The following is a 15,766-nucleotide window of genomic DNA, read 5'->3' as shown; positions in this document are numbered from 1 at the left end:
TCAGGAGTGCTGTAGACCTGTTTTCCTCTCTTTCAGTCAGTTATGGGGACAGAGTGTTCTGCTTTCTGGCGTGTAGTTTTTCCTCTCTACAGGTCTTCAGCTGTTCCTGTGGGCCTGTGTCTTGAGTTCACCAGGCAGCTTTCTTGCAGCAGAAAAGTTGGTCTTACCTGTGGTCCCGAGGCTCAAGTTCGCTCGTGGGGTGCTGCTCACGGGCTCTCTGCAGCGGCAGCAACCAGGAAGACGTGTGCCGCCGTTTCCGGGAGCTTCAGTGCACCAGGGTTCCAGATGGTCTTTGGCTTTTTCCTCTGGCGTCCGAGATGTGTGTGCAGAGAGCAGTCTCCTCTGGTTTCCCAGGCTTGTCTGCCTCTCTGAAGGTTCAGCTCTCCCTCCCACGGGATTTGGGTGCAGAGAACTGTTTATCCGGTCTGTTTCCTTCAGGTTCTGGTGGTGTCTCAGGCAGGGGTCCTGCCGCTCCTGGGCCCTCCCCCACGGGAGCCCAGAGGCCTTATACAGTTTCCTCTTGGGCCAGGGATGTGGGCAGGGGTGAGCAGTGTTGGTGGTCTCTTCCGCTCTGCAGCCTCAGGAGTGCCCACCTGACCAGGCGGTTGGGTCTCTCTCTCACAGGGTCTGGGGGCAGAGAGCTGCTGCGGGCCGGGATCCGCGGGTGTGGGACTTCCGGTAAACACAGAACGTGCCCGGTCCTAGAGGAATTCTGCTTCCCTGTGTCCCAAGCTCCCCAGGCAGCTTTCTTGCAGCAGAAAAGTTGGTCTTACCTGTGGTCCCGGGGCTCAAGTTCGCTCGTGGGGTGCTGCCCACGGGCTCTCTGCAGCGGCAGCAACCAGGAAGACCTGTGCCACCCCTTCCGGGAGCTTCAGTGCACCAGGTTTCCAGATGGTCTTTGGCTTTTTCCTCTGGCGTCCGAGATGTGTTGTACCCCATTTTTTAAATAGTGTTATTTGGCTCTCTGGAGTCTAACTTCTTGAGTTCTTTGTATATTTTGTGTATTAGCCCTCTATCAGATGTAGGATTGGTAAGATCTCTTCCCAATCTGTTGGTTGCCATTTTGTCCTAATGACAGTCCTTTGTCTTACAGAAGCTTTGCAGTTTTATGAGGTTCCATTTGTTGATTCTTCATCTTAGAGTATAAGCCATTGGTGTTCTGTTCAGGAAAATTTCCCCAGTGCCCATGTGTTTGAAACTCTTTCCCCCTTTTTCTTCTATTAGTTCGAGTGTATCTGGTTTGATGTGGATGTCCTTGGACTTAAGCTTTGTACAGGGCAGTAAGAATGGATCGATATGCATTCTTCTACATGTTGACCTCCAGTTGAAGCAGCACCATTTGTTGAAAATGCTATCTTTTTTTCATTGGTTGGTTTTGACTCCTTTGTCAAAAATCAAGTGACCATAGGTGTGTGGGTTCATTTCTGGGTCTTCAATTCTATTCCATTGGTCTATCTGTCTGTCTCTGTACCAATACCATACAGTTTTTTATCACTACTGATCTGTAATACTGCTTGAGGTCAGGGATGGTGATTCCCCCAGAAGTTCTTTTATTGCTGAGGATAGTTTTCACTATCCTGGGTTTTTTGTTATAGTGAATGAATTTGCAAATTTTTCTTACTAACTCTATGAAGGATTGAATTGGAATTTTGATGGAGATTGCATTGAATCTGTAGATTTCTTTTGGTAAAATGACCATTTTTACCATATTAATTCTGCCAATCCATGAGCATGGGAGATCTTTCCATCTTCTGAGATCTTCCTCAATTTCTTTCCTCAGAGACTTGAAGTTCTTATCATATAGATCTTTTACTTGCTTGGTTAACACACACTGAGATATTTTATAATATTTGGGACTACTGTGAAGGGTGTCATTTCCCTAATTTTTTTCTCATCCTGCTTGTCATTTGAGTAGAGGAAGGCTACTATTTACTTGAGTTAATATTATACCCCGACACTTCACTGAAGTTGTTTATCAGGTTAAGTAGTTCTCTGGTGAAACTTTTGGGGTCACTTAAGTGCACTATCATATCCTCTGTAAATAGTGATATTTTGACTTCTTCCCTTCCAGTTTGTATTCCTTTGACCTCCTTTTGCTGTCTGATTGCTCTGTCTAGGACTTCAAGTACTATATTGAATAAGTAGGGAAAGAGTGGGCAGCCTTGCCTAGTCCCTGATTTTAGTGGGATTGCTTCAAGTTTCTCTCCATTTAGTTTGATGTTGGCTACTGGATTGCTGTATATGGTTTTTATTATGTTTAGATATGGGCCTTGAATTCCTGCTCCTTCCATGACTTTTATCATGAGGGGGTGTTGAATTTTGTCAAATGCTTTCTCACCATCTAATGAATTGATCATGTCGTTTTTATCTTTGAGTTTGTTTATATAGTGAATTACATTGATGGGTTTCTGTATATTGAACCATCCCTGCATCCCTGGGATGAAGCCTACTTGATCATGATGGATGATCATTTTGATGTGTTCCTAGATTTGGTTTGCTTGAATTTTATTGAGTATTTTCTCATTGATATGCATAAGGGAAATTGATCTGAAGTTGTCTTTCTTTGTTGGATCTTTGTGTGGTTTAGGTATAAGAGTAATTGTGGCTTCATAGAAGGAATTCGGTAGTGCTCCGTCTGTTTCAATTTTGTGTAATAGTTTGGATAGTATTGGTATGAGGTTTTCTATGAAGGTCTGATAGAATTCTGCACTGAACCCATCTGGTCCTGGGATCTTTTTGGTTTGGAGCCTTTTAATGACTGCTTCTATTTCCTTAGGAGTTATGGGGTTGTTTAGATGGTTTATCTGTTTCTGATTCAACTTTGGTACCTGGTATTTGTCTAGAAATATTCCTCCAGATTTTCAAGTTTTTTTGAATATAGGCTTTTATAATAGCATCTGATGACTTTTTAATTTTCTCAGATTCTGTTGTTATGTCTCCCTTTTCATTTCTGATTTTGTAAATTTGGACAAACTCTCTGTGCCCTCTGGTTAGTCTGGCTAAGGGTTTATCTATCTTGTTGATTTTCTCAAAGAACCAGCTTTTGGTTCTGTTGATTCTTTGTATAGTCCTTTTTGTATCTACTTGGTTCATTTTAGCCCAAATTCCTGCTATGAAGCCTTCTACCCCTCTTGGGTGTATTTGCTTCTTTTTGTTCTCGAGCTTTTAGTTGTGCTGTCAAGCTGCTGATGTATGCTCTCTCCGGTTTCTTTCTGTAGGTACTGAGAGCTATGAGTTTTCCTCTTAGCACAGCCTTCACTGTGTCCCATAAGTTTGGGTATGTTGTACCTTAATTTTCATTATATTCTAAGAAGTCTTTAATTTCTTTCTTTATTTTTTCCTTGACCGAGTTGTCATTGAGAGCACTGTTCAACTTCCATGTATATGTAGGCGTTCTTCCCTTACTGTTGTTAGTGAAGATCAGCCTTAGTCTGTGGTGATTTGTTAGGAGGAATGGGATTATTTCTATTTTTCTGTATCTATTGAGGCCTGTTTTTATGGTCAGTTTTGGAGAAGGTACCATGAGTTGGTGAGAAGAAGGTATATCCTTGTGTTTTAGGATGGAATAATCTATAAATATCCATTAAGTCCATTTGGTTAATAACTTCTATTACTCTCTCTGTGTCTCTGTTTAATTTTGTTTCCATGATCTGTCCATTGATGAGAGTGGGGTGTTGAAATCTCCTACTATTATAATGTGAGGTGCAATGTGTGCTTTGAGCTTTAGTAAGGTTTCTTTTATGAATGTAGGTGCCCTTGTATTTGAAGCATAGATATTTAGTATTGAGAGTTCATCTGGGTGGATTTTTTCCTTTGATGAATATGAAGGTTCATTTCTTATCTTTTTTTGATGACTTTTGGTTGAAAGTTGATTTTTTCCATATTAGAATGGCTACTCCAGCTTGCTTCTTTGGATCATTTGATTGAAAAGTGGTTTTCCAGCCTTTTACTCTGAGGTAGGGTCTGTCTTTTTCTCTGAGGTGTGTTTCTTGCAGGCAGCAAAATACTGGGTCTGTTCATCTGTGTCTTTTTATTGGGGATTTGAGTCCATTGATGTTGAAAGATATTAAGGAATAGTGATTATTTCTTCCTGTTATTTTTGTATTTAGAGGTGGGATTATGTTTGTGTGCTTCTCTTCTTTTGGTTTTGTTGCAAGGAGATTTCTTGCTTTTTCTAGGGTGTCGTTTCCCTCCTTGTGTTGGGCTTTTCCATTTATTATCCTGTTAGGTCTGGATTTGTAGAAAGATATTGTATAAATTTGGTTTTGTCTTGAAATACCTTGGTTTTGCCCTTAATGTTAATTGATAGTTTTGCTGGATATAGTAGCCTGGGCTGGCATTTGTGTTCTCTTAGGGTCTGTATGACATCACCAGACTTTCACAGTCTCTGGTGAGAAGTCTGCTGTAATTCTGATAGGTCTGCCTTTATATGTCACTTGACCTTTTTCCTTACTGCTTTTAATACTCTTTTTCTGCTTTGTGCATTTGGTGTTTTGACTATTTTGTGACAGGAAGAGTTTCTTTTCTGATTCAATCTATTTGGAGTTATGTATGTTTATGAGCATCTCTTTCTTTAGGTTAGAGAAGTTTTCTTCCATAATTTTGTTGAAGATATTTACTGGCCCTTTTAGTGGGGAGTGGTTTGATCTTCTCATTGTGCCCTAGATTTCCTGGATGTTTTGGGCTAGTAGCTTTTATCATTATCTTTGATAGTTGTGTCAATGTTTTCTATGGTATCTTCTGCTCCTGAAATTCTCTCTTCCGTCTCTTCTATTCCGTTTGTGATGCTCACATCTATGACTTCTGATCTCTTCCCTAGGTTTTCTATCTCCAAGGTTGTCTTCCTTTGTGCTTTCTTTATTGTTTCTATTTCCATTTTTGACTCCTGGATGGTTTTGTTCATTTCTTTCTCCTGTTTGGTTGTTTTATCCAGTATTTCTTTAAGGGATTTTGTATTTCCTTTAAGGGCTTCTAGTTGTTTACTTGTGTTGTCCTGTATTTCCTTAAGGGAGTTATTTATGACCTTCTTAAAGTCCTCCATCATCATTATAAAATGTGATTTTAAATCTAGGTCTTGTTTTTCTAGTGTGTTTGGATATCCAGTGTTTGCTTTGGCGGGAGAACTGGGCTCTGATTTTGCCAATTAGTCTTGGTTTCTGTTGCTTGGTTTCCTGTGCTTGCCTCTTGCCATCAGATTGCCTCTGGTGTTAGCTTGTCTTCCATTTCTGATGGTGGCTTGACCCTCCTGTGGGCCTATATGTTAGCCCTCCTGTAGACCCGTTTTCCTGTTTTCTTTCAGTTAGTTATGGGAACAAAGTGTTCTTCTTTCAGGCATGTAGTCACTTCTGGCAGCTGGCTTTCAGCTCTCAGCAAGAGCAGCAACTGTAAGAGTTCTTCCTCTACTGCTCCTAGGTCCCTGTGTGTAGGGGGCAAGATGGCACTTGGTGTTTTCCTCTTGAGTCAAGAATGTGGGTAGAGAGTAGTCTCTTCTGGTTTCTCAGGAGAGTCCGCACTTCTGAGTGTCTAATTCTCCTCTCCTTGGGATTTGGGTTCAGGGAGCTCTTTGACTGGTTCAGTTCAGATCTGGGTGCAGATTTGGACTGCTGGTTTTATATTTCAGCTTTCGGTCTGATGAGTTTTTATTTATATGTGACTTGAGTTTTTTTTCTTGCAGCGTTCAATACACTTTATTATATACACCTAGTGTTTTAACTTTCCACAGTCTTTCTGTTGTGCTCATTTATCTCTTAAGTCCCAAATAATGCTTCTTGTGGTATTTTTTGGTTTCTTGCAAATATATTGAAAATAAATCTGAGTAGCAGAAGAGGGCATCAGATTCCATGAGATTACAGTTATGACTGTTGTGAGCTGCCATGTGGGTGCTAGGAAGTAAACTCAAGACTTCTGGAAGAACAGCCAGCACCCTTAACCACTGAGATATCTCTCCAGTCAGGAAGTTTTTTTTTTCTTTCCTTGCTGTCAGTCTTCTAGGAGTTGGAATGGACTGCTTGAGGCTCTTCAGACATTCAAAGTTTACATTAGGAATTCAGCTTTCACTCTGATGGGTTTTTATTTATATGTGACTTGAGTTTATTTTTTTATTGCAGCGTTCAATATATTTTATTATGTATACCTAGTGTTTTAACTATAATACATCTTGGTAATTTTCTTTTCTGGTCCTGTTTATGTAGTGTTCTGTGCATTTCTTATATCTGAATATATGTATCTTTCCTTAGTTTGGGGAAGTTTTCCTCTATGATCTCATTGAAAATAGAGTCTATGCCATTGTCTTGAGATTCTTCTTCCTCCTTTATGCCTACACTTTGATGGTTTGGTTTTTTATTTCCTTTATGTTCCTTCTCTGGGTGCTTTAAAAATTTCATTTTCCTTGCTTATTTGTTTGAGGTCCTCTATTTAAGTCCTGGTATTCTTTCTTCTGATTGATTCTTTCTACTTACAAGGCTATACTGTGAACTTTCTAGTTCAGTTATTGGGTTTCTCACTTTTACCTTCACTTAAGCTTGAGTCCTCTTTAAAGACCTTTACCATCTTCATTTAGATGTTTTTAAGGTCTTTTTCTTGTGCTTCAGCCATGTTGGGATATTCAGGACTTGCTGTGTTAGGATAGCTGGACTTTAGTGGGGACATCTTGCCTTGGCTATTTTTGATTGTGTTTTTTCATGCTGGCATCTACGCATCTAGTGGTAAAGACCAGCTTTGACATTCAGGATAAATTGAGGCAGGGTGTAGAGTTGACAATTGACTGGAGCTTTCAAGAATTCCTTTCAGGGCTCTAAGAGGCTGTTGTCCACAGGAGATATGGGTAGAGGGGAGGGAAGGCTGCAGCTGGTGTTCTGTGGTAGTTTTAGGGAGAAGACTACTGAATATAAACTTTTATTATAAAGTAAATTGATACAAAAAATCTTGAAAAAGTATAAAAATAATTTCATAATTTATTTAATCCTATTTCCACATTAAGAATATTTGTGAATTTTTTCTTTATTATTCATTTTCTCAATAAGTAAATAGATATGTAGACAATGGATTTAGGCAGAATTAGACCAAAGGATATAAACTTATAGTTATATAAGATGAGCAGGTCTGGAGACATAATGCACAACATGAGAACTATGCTTAAAATTACTATAGCTGTATGCAGAAGCACATGCCTCAATACAAGCATTTGATTTCTGTAAGTCTGAGGAAAGCCTGAACAACATCCTTTTCTATCATCTATCTATCTATCTATCTATCTATCTATCTATCTATCTATCTATCTTTCTGTAATATATTATCTATACCTATATATGTATCTATATATAATATACAGATGCACATGTCTGTATATATACACATATAGATATATGAATATATCTATATATTATCTATATATCTATAACCACCTCTATCATTATCTATCTATCTATCTATCTATCTATCTATCTATCTATCTATCTATCATCTATCTATCTCCCCAAACAAAATTGAATTGTGTACTGAAAATTTGCCACAAGAGTGGCAATGAGACATTCCTAAACCCCAAGAAAGAAACACATAATCATTAAAATAAGAAAATCAGCATTTATACAGCTTTCTTATGTCCTAGTTTCCCCCATCACTCCCACTGGTGCCTTTATCTAATACAGGGTCTAAACTCATATTATACTCAATTATTATTAGTTGAGTATTATTATTATACTCAATTTTTCTTAGTGTCATACTTCTAAAGAGTAAAAGGTAACTATTTTACAGGGTTATGTATTATTCAGGCCAAGTTTCCTACAAAGGAGGTGTTATAACTGTTAGGAGGCACATGTCATCAATTTACCTTATTTTGGTATGTGAACTTTGGACAATTGTAAAGAGGGTGGGAAATGGTATGTTTTCTTTTGAAATTAATAAATATATTGTTAGGAGGTACCTTGAGACAGTTTTAAAACACACACACATAATACACACACACACACACACACACACACACACATGCTCTTGAGGCTTGCACAAAGAACTTTAGGCAATTGAGGAAATCTGGGAGTGGGAGAGGGAGAGGAGGTCTTCTCAGGGAAAAGCACATTAATAGATTGTCCAGTGCCCAACTATCAGCCTTGAAATATACATACAAGTTAGATTATGTGGACTGAACAGGTTCTGTTTGGGAATATATGCATATACATATACGCATGCAATAGCAATTAGTCAAAGAAGGGACTGTACACTTGAAGGGGAATTGGGACATAGATATAGGAGAGTTTAGAGCACAGAAAGGGAAAAAAGCAAATGTTATAATTATAACCTTAAATAAAATATTTTTATTAATTAAAAATGTATATAGAATAAATCAGGTTCTTAGATCTCAGGCTGGCTTAAGACTATCTTCATAACCAGGCATGGCCTCAAGGTCCTGATTCTTCTGTTTCCAGCTTCTGGATGCTGAAATCATAGGCATGCACCACCATGCCAAGTTTATGGGTGCTGGCAATGAAAGCCAGGGCTTTATGGATATCAGCATTTTAGCAGCTGAGCCATATCCCCAGTCCTCTACTGTACTTCATTACAATGTCTTGATTCTGTGAGGAGCACTTTGCAATTCAATTTCACGGAGCGATAAAGGCCTTCATATTCTTCAACAGGTAAATTCACTGTAGTGAGCGAGTCTATAGTTGGATAATTCCCTTTGCATATTTTTCACATTATTATTTATAGGATTTGAAACATTCTAAAGTGGCTATTGTATTATAATATTTACATAACCAGAAATACTTTACAGGTGTTTAAAATAAAACATTTAGGGTGGACATACAGAACAACTCTAGAACTAATAAGCCCTGTTAATTTTCTTTCTACTCATTTGTCCCATCAGTTTATGTTCAACATTATTTCAGATTCATGACAATAAATAAATTCAGCCTCTATTTTTTATCTACTTTTGTTGTCCTGATCCATAGAGTCTTCATGGCTTTCTTCACCTCTGCATTTCTCAGGGAATAGATGATAGGGTTGAGGAGGGGAGTTATCACCGTGTAGAACACAGTTACCATTTTATCTATAGGAAGAGTGGCTGTCGGTCTCAGATAGATGAAGACACAGGGTGCGAAAAATATAACAACCACAGTGACATGGGACCCACAGGTGGACAGAGCTTTGCGCCGTCCCTCAGCACTCTGAGTTCTCAGGTGGAACAAGATGACCACGTAGGATGCTAAGAGGACCACAAAGCTGATCACAGACAGTGTCCCTCCATTGACAACAATCAGCAGACCAATGAGGAAGGTGTCTGAGCAGGCAAGTTTAAGCACAGGAAGCACATCACAAAAATAATGGTCAATGACATTGGGGCCACAGAAGGGCAAGCGGAAGATGAGAAGGACCTGGGCAAGGGAATGCACAAAGCCTCCCGTCCATGCTGTTCCCACGAGGACTGCACACACCTGCCGGTTCATGATGCTGGTGTAGTGCAGGGGCTTGCAGATGGCCACATAGCGGTCATAGGCCATCACTGTGAGCAGGAACATCTCAATGCCACCAAAGAAGTGCATGAAGAAAAGCTGTGTCATGCAGCCCCACACAGATATGGATTTCTTTTCAGCTAGGAGATCCAAGATGAGTTTGGGGGCTGTCGTGGAGGAATAACAGATCTCCACAAAGGAGAGGGAGCTGAGGAAGTAGTACATTGGGGATCCAAGATTTCTGCTGGCTGCCACAATGACCACCATGAGAAGATTCCCAAGCACAATGGCCATGTACAGGAGCAGAAATAGCACAAAGCAAACTCTCTGCACCTCTTTATTGGGAGAGAGTCCCAGGAAAATGAACTCAGTCACATTGTGTGTATTAGCCATGGGAAGCAGTCTGGGTGGTAGGATCTGAAATGATATGGAAGACGAGGAGTTAGGAACGTGGAGGAGGAAGAGGGTGCCATGAAGACGGACCGAGAGTGCAAGTGGTTGGAATAGTTGGGGAAATAGTGAGGTAAAGTGTAAAGCTATAGGAGAGACCACCACCAGTGTATGAAGGATTGTTAGGGACTTTGGGTTTTAGCCTGCAGCCAATAGGACATCAGCAAGAATGTCTATTATCTGGTGAATAAGTAAGTCACTTTGTATGCAGAATGTAGGATTTTGGAAACAGATCAAAGAAGGAAAGGCTTATTAAGAAGTTATATTTCCTCATGAAGGAGGGACACCATTTTCATCTGTGTTGCATGTTTTCCTATTGCTTTTGAGTGTTTTCAGTATTCTTTCCCTTGCAATCTTTTGTTATGACTTTCCTTGGTTTGCAGAACAAAATTTCTCATCCTTTTATACTTACTACCAGTGGTTTCAGAATAGATAGTACTGGTGAGGTCCCTTGATGCTCAGTATCCCTTAAGGGGCCTATTACAGATGTGGCATGTGACTATATTTCTTCTCCTAATTCTTGTCCTTATTCTATGTTTGAATACTTATTGACCTTTTCATTTCCTTCACTTTCATCCATTTACTTTTCTCTTCTGGCATGTTGATTTTCTCCACTCTTAACTCTCAGAACAGTGTAGCAGCAGTGATCCAACATCCTTCCTCAGTGCCCAGCTATATAACCCCTCAGGACATTACCCAGACTCCATACTAACTTCAAAACTGCTTTTTACCCCCGAGTTAGCTGAGACTGCATTAACTCAGTGTTTCCTCCAGAGAGACCTGAGGTTCGGAGCCAGACGAATCTGCCCATATCATAAAATATTTCTCCCTCCCTGATTCAGACAAGTGATAAAGACCTGCCCTAGGGCAGAGGGAATTCACCTTACAGAAACAGAGATGGTGGAGAGCAGACTTAAATTCTTAGATTATTAGAAAATTCTCACAGGAAGCTACTTGTAGAAGAAACCACTGAAAACAGCCAAAGTCCTCGTTTCACATTCGGCTGTTCTCAGGTAGTGACTTCTGCAATGTCTACACAGTTCTATAAGTTTTCAGATATGCAAGATCCAAATTGTAACATGCAGGGAGCACATACCTCAGAGGAGGAGAACACAAAGCCTAGGGGTCCTGTTCTTCCATAAGCTAAGTTCTGGCCCTTGCTGTCTTGCATATGTAAAAGATGAGCAATCTCTCCCCCTAGTTCATAGGTCCGTGCAACGTCTCAGCCTTCTCTAGAGACATTCGGCAACCATAGTATTTACCACTCTGAACCATAGTGTCTGTTGCAGTGCGAGTTTCCCGAGGATAGAGTATGCCTTTTTCTTCCCTTCATTTCCAATGCTTACAGAAGTCAAAGTTAAGAAACAGCATTCAATACAGGTCAGGAGAATAAGTGAATTGCTGGTATATAACCTAGTCTTCTTGGTCTGGAGTTCTGTTCATTTTAAGTGTTCAGTAAATAACAAAAGAACAAAAGTCCCTGAGGTATGATATCACATGTTATCCATTTCGGAGTCCCACCCAAAGTCTAGTACGGTGTTTTTCTCAAATATTCAGGCATGCTCTGGGAAATGCCACATGTCTTATAGCATCATTCCCTTTACTTCCCATGTGGAACAAACTATCACAGCTAAATTAAGCCGGTGGCTAGAAAGCTCACCCCAGTGGCACAGTCACTTTGCTGTTCTGAGCACGGTGATGTTTTATGTTCTAAAGACACAGCCAACTCTGTGGGAATAGCCCTGGCTCATGATGGCTTCCGGGTTACTTGATGGAGACACATCGACCAGTTATGGCCCAGATTCCTGCCTCAGTGGAATCACAGCATGAGGATATGTTCCCATGAAGCTTTCGACTTGAAAATGTGAGATCCACAGCCTCACCTTCCTGTGAATTAGAAATAAAAGCAAAGCAGGTTCTTCTCTCAGATCTTCCTCAGAAAACCAAGAACTCAGGAAGCACAGCTTTAAGTTCTTGCCGAGAGAAGCCAGGGCGAGAGGTGGGGAGTCCTTGGGGATCTTCATCCTCACCCCTTCCTAATTAGGAAGAACATCTTACTGGAAGCAGGACCTCGAAGTCCCCGTGGGAAACAATTTCAGAAACCGGCGAGAAATGTGTGAAAGTAGAACTCGCCCGTGGTTCGGAGAGTACTTACTGTGTGAGGAGATCTCAACTCACCTGCACACCAGGAACTTTATGGAAAAGTACATCCTTTAAGATGGTGTAGGGAACCACAGAAGTGAGGACACTACTTGTGGTGAATTAGATCTATTAGTATTTCTTAACAGGAGATGATTATGCCTGTATAGCATTTAGTAATGCTTGGGAACGTTTTTCCTTTGTCTAACCTGGCTGGGGGTGGTGTGGCAGCTATGCCACTGACACTAAGGAGGCAGAGGTCAGCGATTCAGTGAGGTGTCCTACGATGCATGGGGTGCTCCTGTATAACAGAATATTCTAACCCAATGAGTCCACAGATGTGCTGTTATGATGCCCTACTAGTGACAAACAAAAATTCCCCTGAAAGGGTAATCACTTAAATTGGGCGATTTAAGTGTATTTTAAGCTTCCTATGATCAGGTTTCAAAAACAAAAGTGGTCTCGCTTTGTAGCACTGGCTGACCTGAAACTCTGTGTAGATCATGCTGGTCTCAAAAATCAGGGATTCACCTGTCTCTGGCCACTAAGTGCTAGGATTAAGGCTGTATACCACCGTGCTTGGAGAAACAGAAGAGTTTTAGGGCAGCAAAAATGTGCTCTCATGATGGCTATATGTTGTGATCCATTTGTGTATGGACAAGCCTCTGTTCAACGCGTAAAATAGATCAAAAAATAAGTTATAGACTTTGGGTGACAATGACATGTCTAGTGAGAGAGTTTGATAGTAGGGGTGGGGTTGAGCATACAGACACTGAGATAGGGAACACAGGAAATGTCTGTATTTTTCTAAATTCTATGAACCTAAAACTGATCTAATAAAAATCTGTAAACAGGTAAATAAATACAGTGAGAGTAAGTCATGTATTTTAAGTTTTACTAACAGTTAACAAGAAGACTATAAGATATCGAGATTTAAAAGATGTTTTGAAAAAATTGTCTTTGTTCATACAAACAATGAATCAAGCACTATAGTTTATATAAAGAGGAATGCAGGGAAGACTAGTGACTAATTACATCAGAACATGCAATAATCAAGGGAAACCAGTACATAATCTCTAATGTGTTTACATGGAATTGAGTTTCTGTGAAAGATTTTCAGACCCAGTATTTTCTGTATTGTAGGATCTGTTTAATAAGTCTAAAGAAAGTTGATTTTATTTTATTTATTAATCTATTAATTCTAATTTTGGAATTTATATGTATGGATGTTTTGCCTGCATGTATGTCTGTGCATCATATTCCTGCCAGGTACCTGTGAAGGCCAGAGGAAGTCATCAGATCCCATGCAACTTGAGTTATGGATTGTTGTAAGCTACCATGTAAGTGCTAAGAACTGAGCCCAGGTCCTCTGCAAGAGCAACAGATACTTTTAACCTCTGAGCCATCTCTATAGCACCAGGAAGGTAGATTTCAAGATGTCTATCTATGATTGCTTCTTGCAGGAGACTATATTTGTTAAATATTTGCAGTAAAAAGAAGTTTTCCCCTAAAATGCATACATTGTGTTTGTTCTGACAGGTCATTATTTCTACACTGGTGAAGATTAAGTCATTGAACATGACTTTGTTCACATGGAGAGAAACAATAGTTCTGGGAGTCAGAATACCTGAATTTGTGCCCAGGCATTGTGCCTGGTTTATGTTGTAGCGATGGCTGATGTTCTTTGATGCCTGTTTTCTCTTTTCTACCACAATATTTCAACCACCAAAAATGTTACCACAGTACATGATAAAATGCAATAAAAATTATATTACTCAACTTCTCATCAGGGGAGGGTATATGCCTTATTTTGTTTTTTTTCTCTCTATAACAGGAATGCTGCAGATGTGACCTGAGGTTCAATATTCATCTTGGGCCATGAATGAACATGGAAATAGAAGCTATATTATTAGGGATGGAGAAATATGGTCTTTCTTTCTTTCTTTCTTTCTTTCTTTCTTTCTTTCTTTCTTTCTTCCTTCCTTCCTTCCTCCCTTCCTTTCTTTCTTCTTTCCTCCTTTCTTCAGGATTTATTTATTTTATATATACGAGTACACTTGTAGCTGCCTTCAGACACACCAGAAGAGGGCATCATACTCCATTACAGATGGTTGTGAGCCACCATGTGGTTGCTGGGAATTGAACTCAGGACCTCTGGAAGAGCAGTCAGTGCTCTTAACCCCTGAGCTATCTCTTCAATCCATTCTTCTTGAGTTCTATATTCTTTCATATTTTGTTCATTATAGCTAAAAACTAATCCCAGTGATTTTTTTTTGTGGTTGGGTATTTCCAGATAGTTTATGAAGTTGCTAATTTGCAAGATAATATGTTAATATGATTTCTATAGCTCTAAGGCAAACCCCCAAGGCATACAGCCTGCCAAAGCTATTTTTGCTAGTTGCTTCTCACATCACCACAACAAAATACAATTGGGAGCAAAAAATTGAATTGGGAGCCAGAGTTGAAAACATTGTAGTTTGATCAGAAAAAACCACTGTAAAGCCATGTTTAAGAAAGTCACTGTTTAAAAAGATTGGCACCATGAAAAAGAATGAAAACTTGGCACTAGAAAAACCCACTAAGGGTCTCTTGGGAAGTGCCCAGACTATGCCCATCACTCATTCACTATGAAATACCTCAAACTTATTAGAAAGCCACTGGTGCTGTGGGGCCACCCCACTCATAGAGACAAGAGTTTTCACAGGATTAGTTGCCAAGATTCTTAGAACCTTCTGCAACTGTGGTCTATTATATACCAATTTTCTTCAAGTTGAAATATCCTCTCCTGCCTGGAGCAAGGAGTTCAGGAAGCCCAGGGAACTTCAAAGAATGAAGAGACACATCTCTGAGCCTATATAGGCCAAACACAATACCTGGGAAGAGAGAGTCTCTTGGGTGGAGCTATCTACAGTCTGGGCAGTGAGCAAGGGATGCAGCTTTTAAGAATTGTCACCACATTGACACTGGCTTTTCAGTGACATGCTGCCTGAGAATCACCCATGCTCTAGAAGATATCCTCAAGTAGCAAATTGGCTTTTCTAAGTTAGACTTGTGTGGAGTCATTTCTTTGGTCCGTTGTTGACACTTAATTGCAGTGAATAGATGTTTGTCCGTGTGTCCACAGGAAAAGTCATGCAGATAGTCCAGGGGAGCCAAGACATTGCCTGAGCAGTAAGCAGGATTTGAGATCTTCTACAAGATTTTTTTTTCAGGCATGTAGAATGGAAAAGTTATAAGGATCCACTGAAATGGAAATTTCCATTGAAATTCTAAAAATAGGCTTAGGAAGCTAAGGCAATACATAGATCTAAGGATCTTAGGATGAGGCCTAAGCTACAGTGGAGACGCCAGCATACATTGGAGGTGCCTGAAATGTGAAATATGGGCCAAGAAGAGCTACAGGAGGTGACCAAAGCCAGCCCAAGAGAGGCCATGTAGATTGCAAATGGCAAGATATTATCCAATCCCTTTGGAGCTTAGACCATAATACTACACATGTATGATGCCAGACATAGTCATTGGTTTTTTTTATTTTTTTATTTTTAAAGATTTTTATTATTACGTATGGAGTGCAAACAATAATAGATTTCATCATCTTACATTTCGTACATGCTAATAATTTGATCCCATCCATTCCCCTTCCTCTCCATTCTTCCTGTCACACTCTTTCTCTCCACCTTTCCTTTTATTCTGCCTCTACTTTTCTGTCATTTTCTGGGGGGGGGCGTTAA

General features: G+C 39.9%; 1 protein-coding gene across 1 annotated transcript; it reads right to left on the bottom strand.

Annotated features, from left to right (window-relative positions):
• Positions 1-8,909: 8,909 nt before the first annotated feature.
• On the bottom strand, positions 8,910-9,839 carry Or4x13 (olfactory receptor family 4 subfamily X member 13). Its single transcript, NM_001000578.1, has one exon. It carries the CDS (start codon positions 9,837-9,839, stop codon positions 8,910-8,912), a length of 930 nt encoding a protein of 309 aa, NP_001000578.1.
• Between the last annotated feature and the right edge of the window lie 5,927 nt (positions 9,840-15,766).

This window comes from Rattus norvegicus, chromosome 3, assembly GCF_036323735.1.
Source record: "Rattus norvegicus strain BN/NHsdMcwi chromosome 3, GRCr8, whole genome shotgun sequence".
NCBI classification, from domain to species: Eukaryota; Metazoa; Chordata; class Mammalia; order Rodentia; family Muridae; genus Rattus; species Rattus norvegicus.
This window is presented reverse-complemented; position numbering and strand designations above follow the sequence as displayed.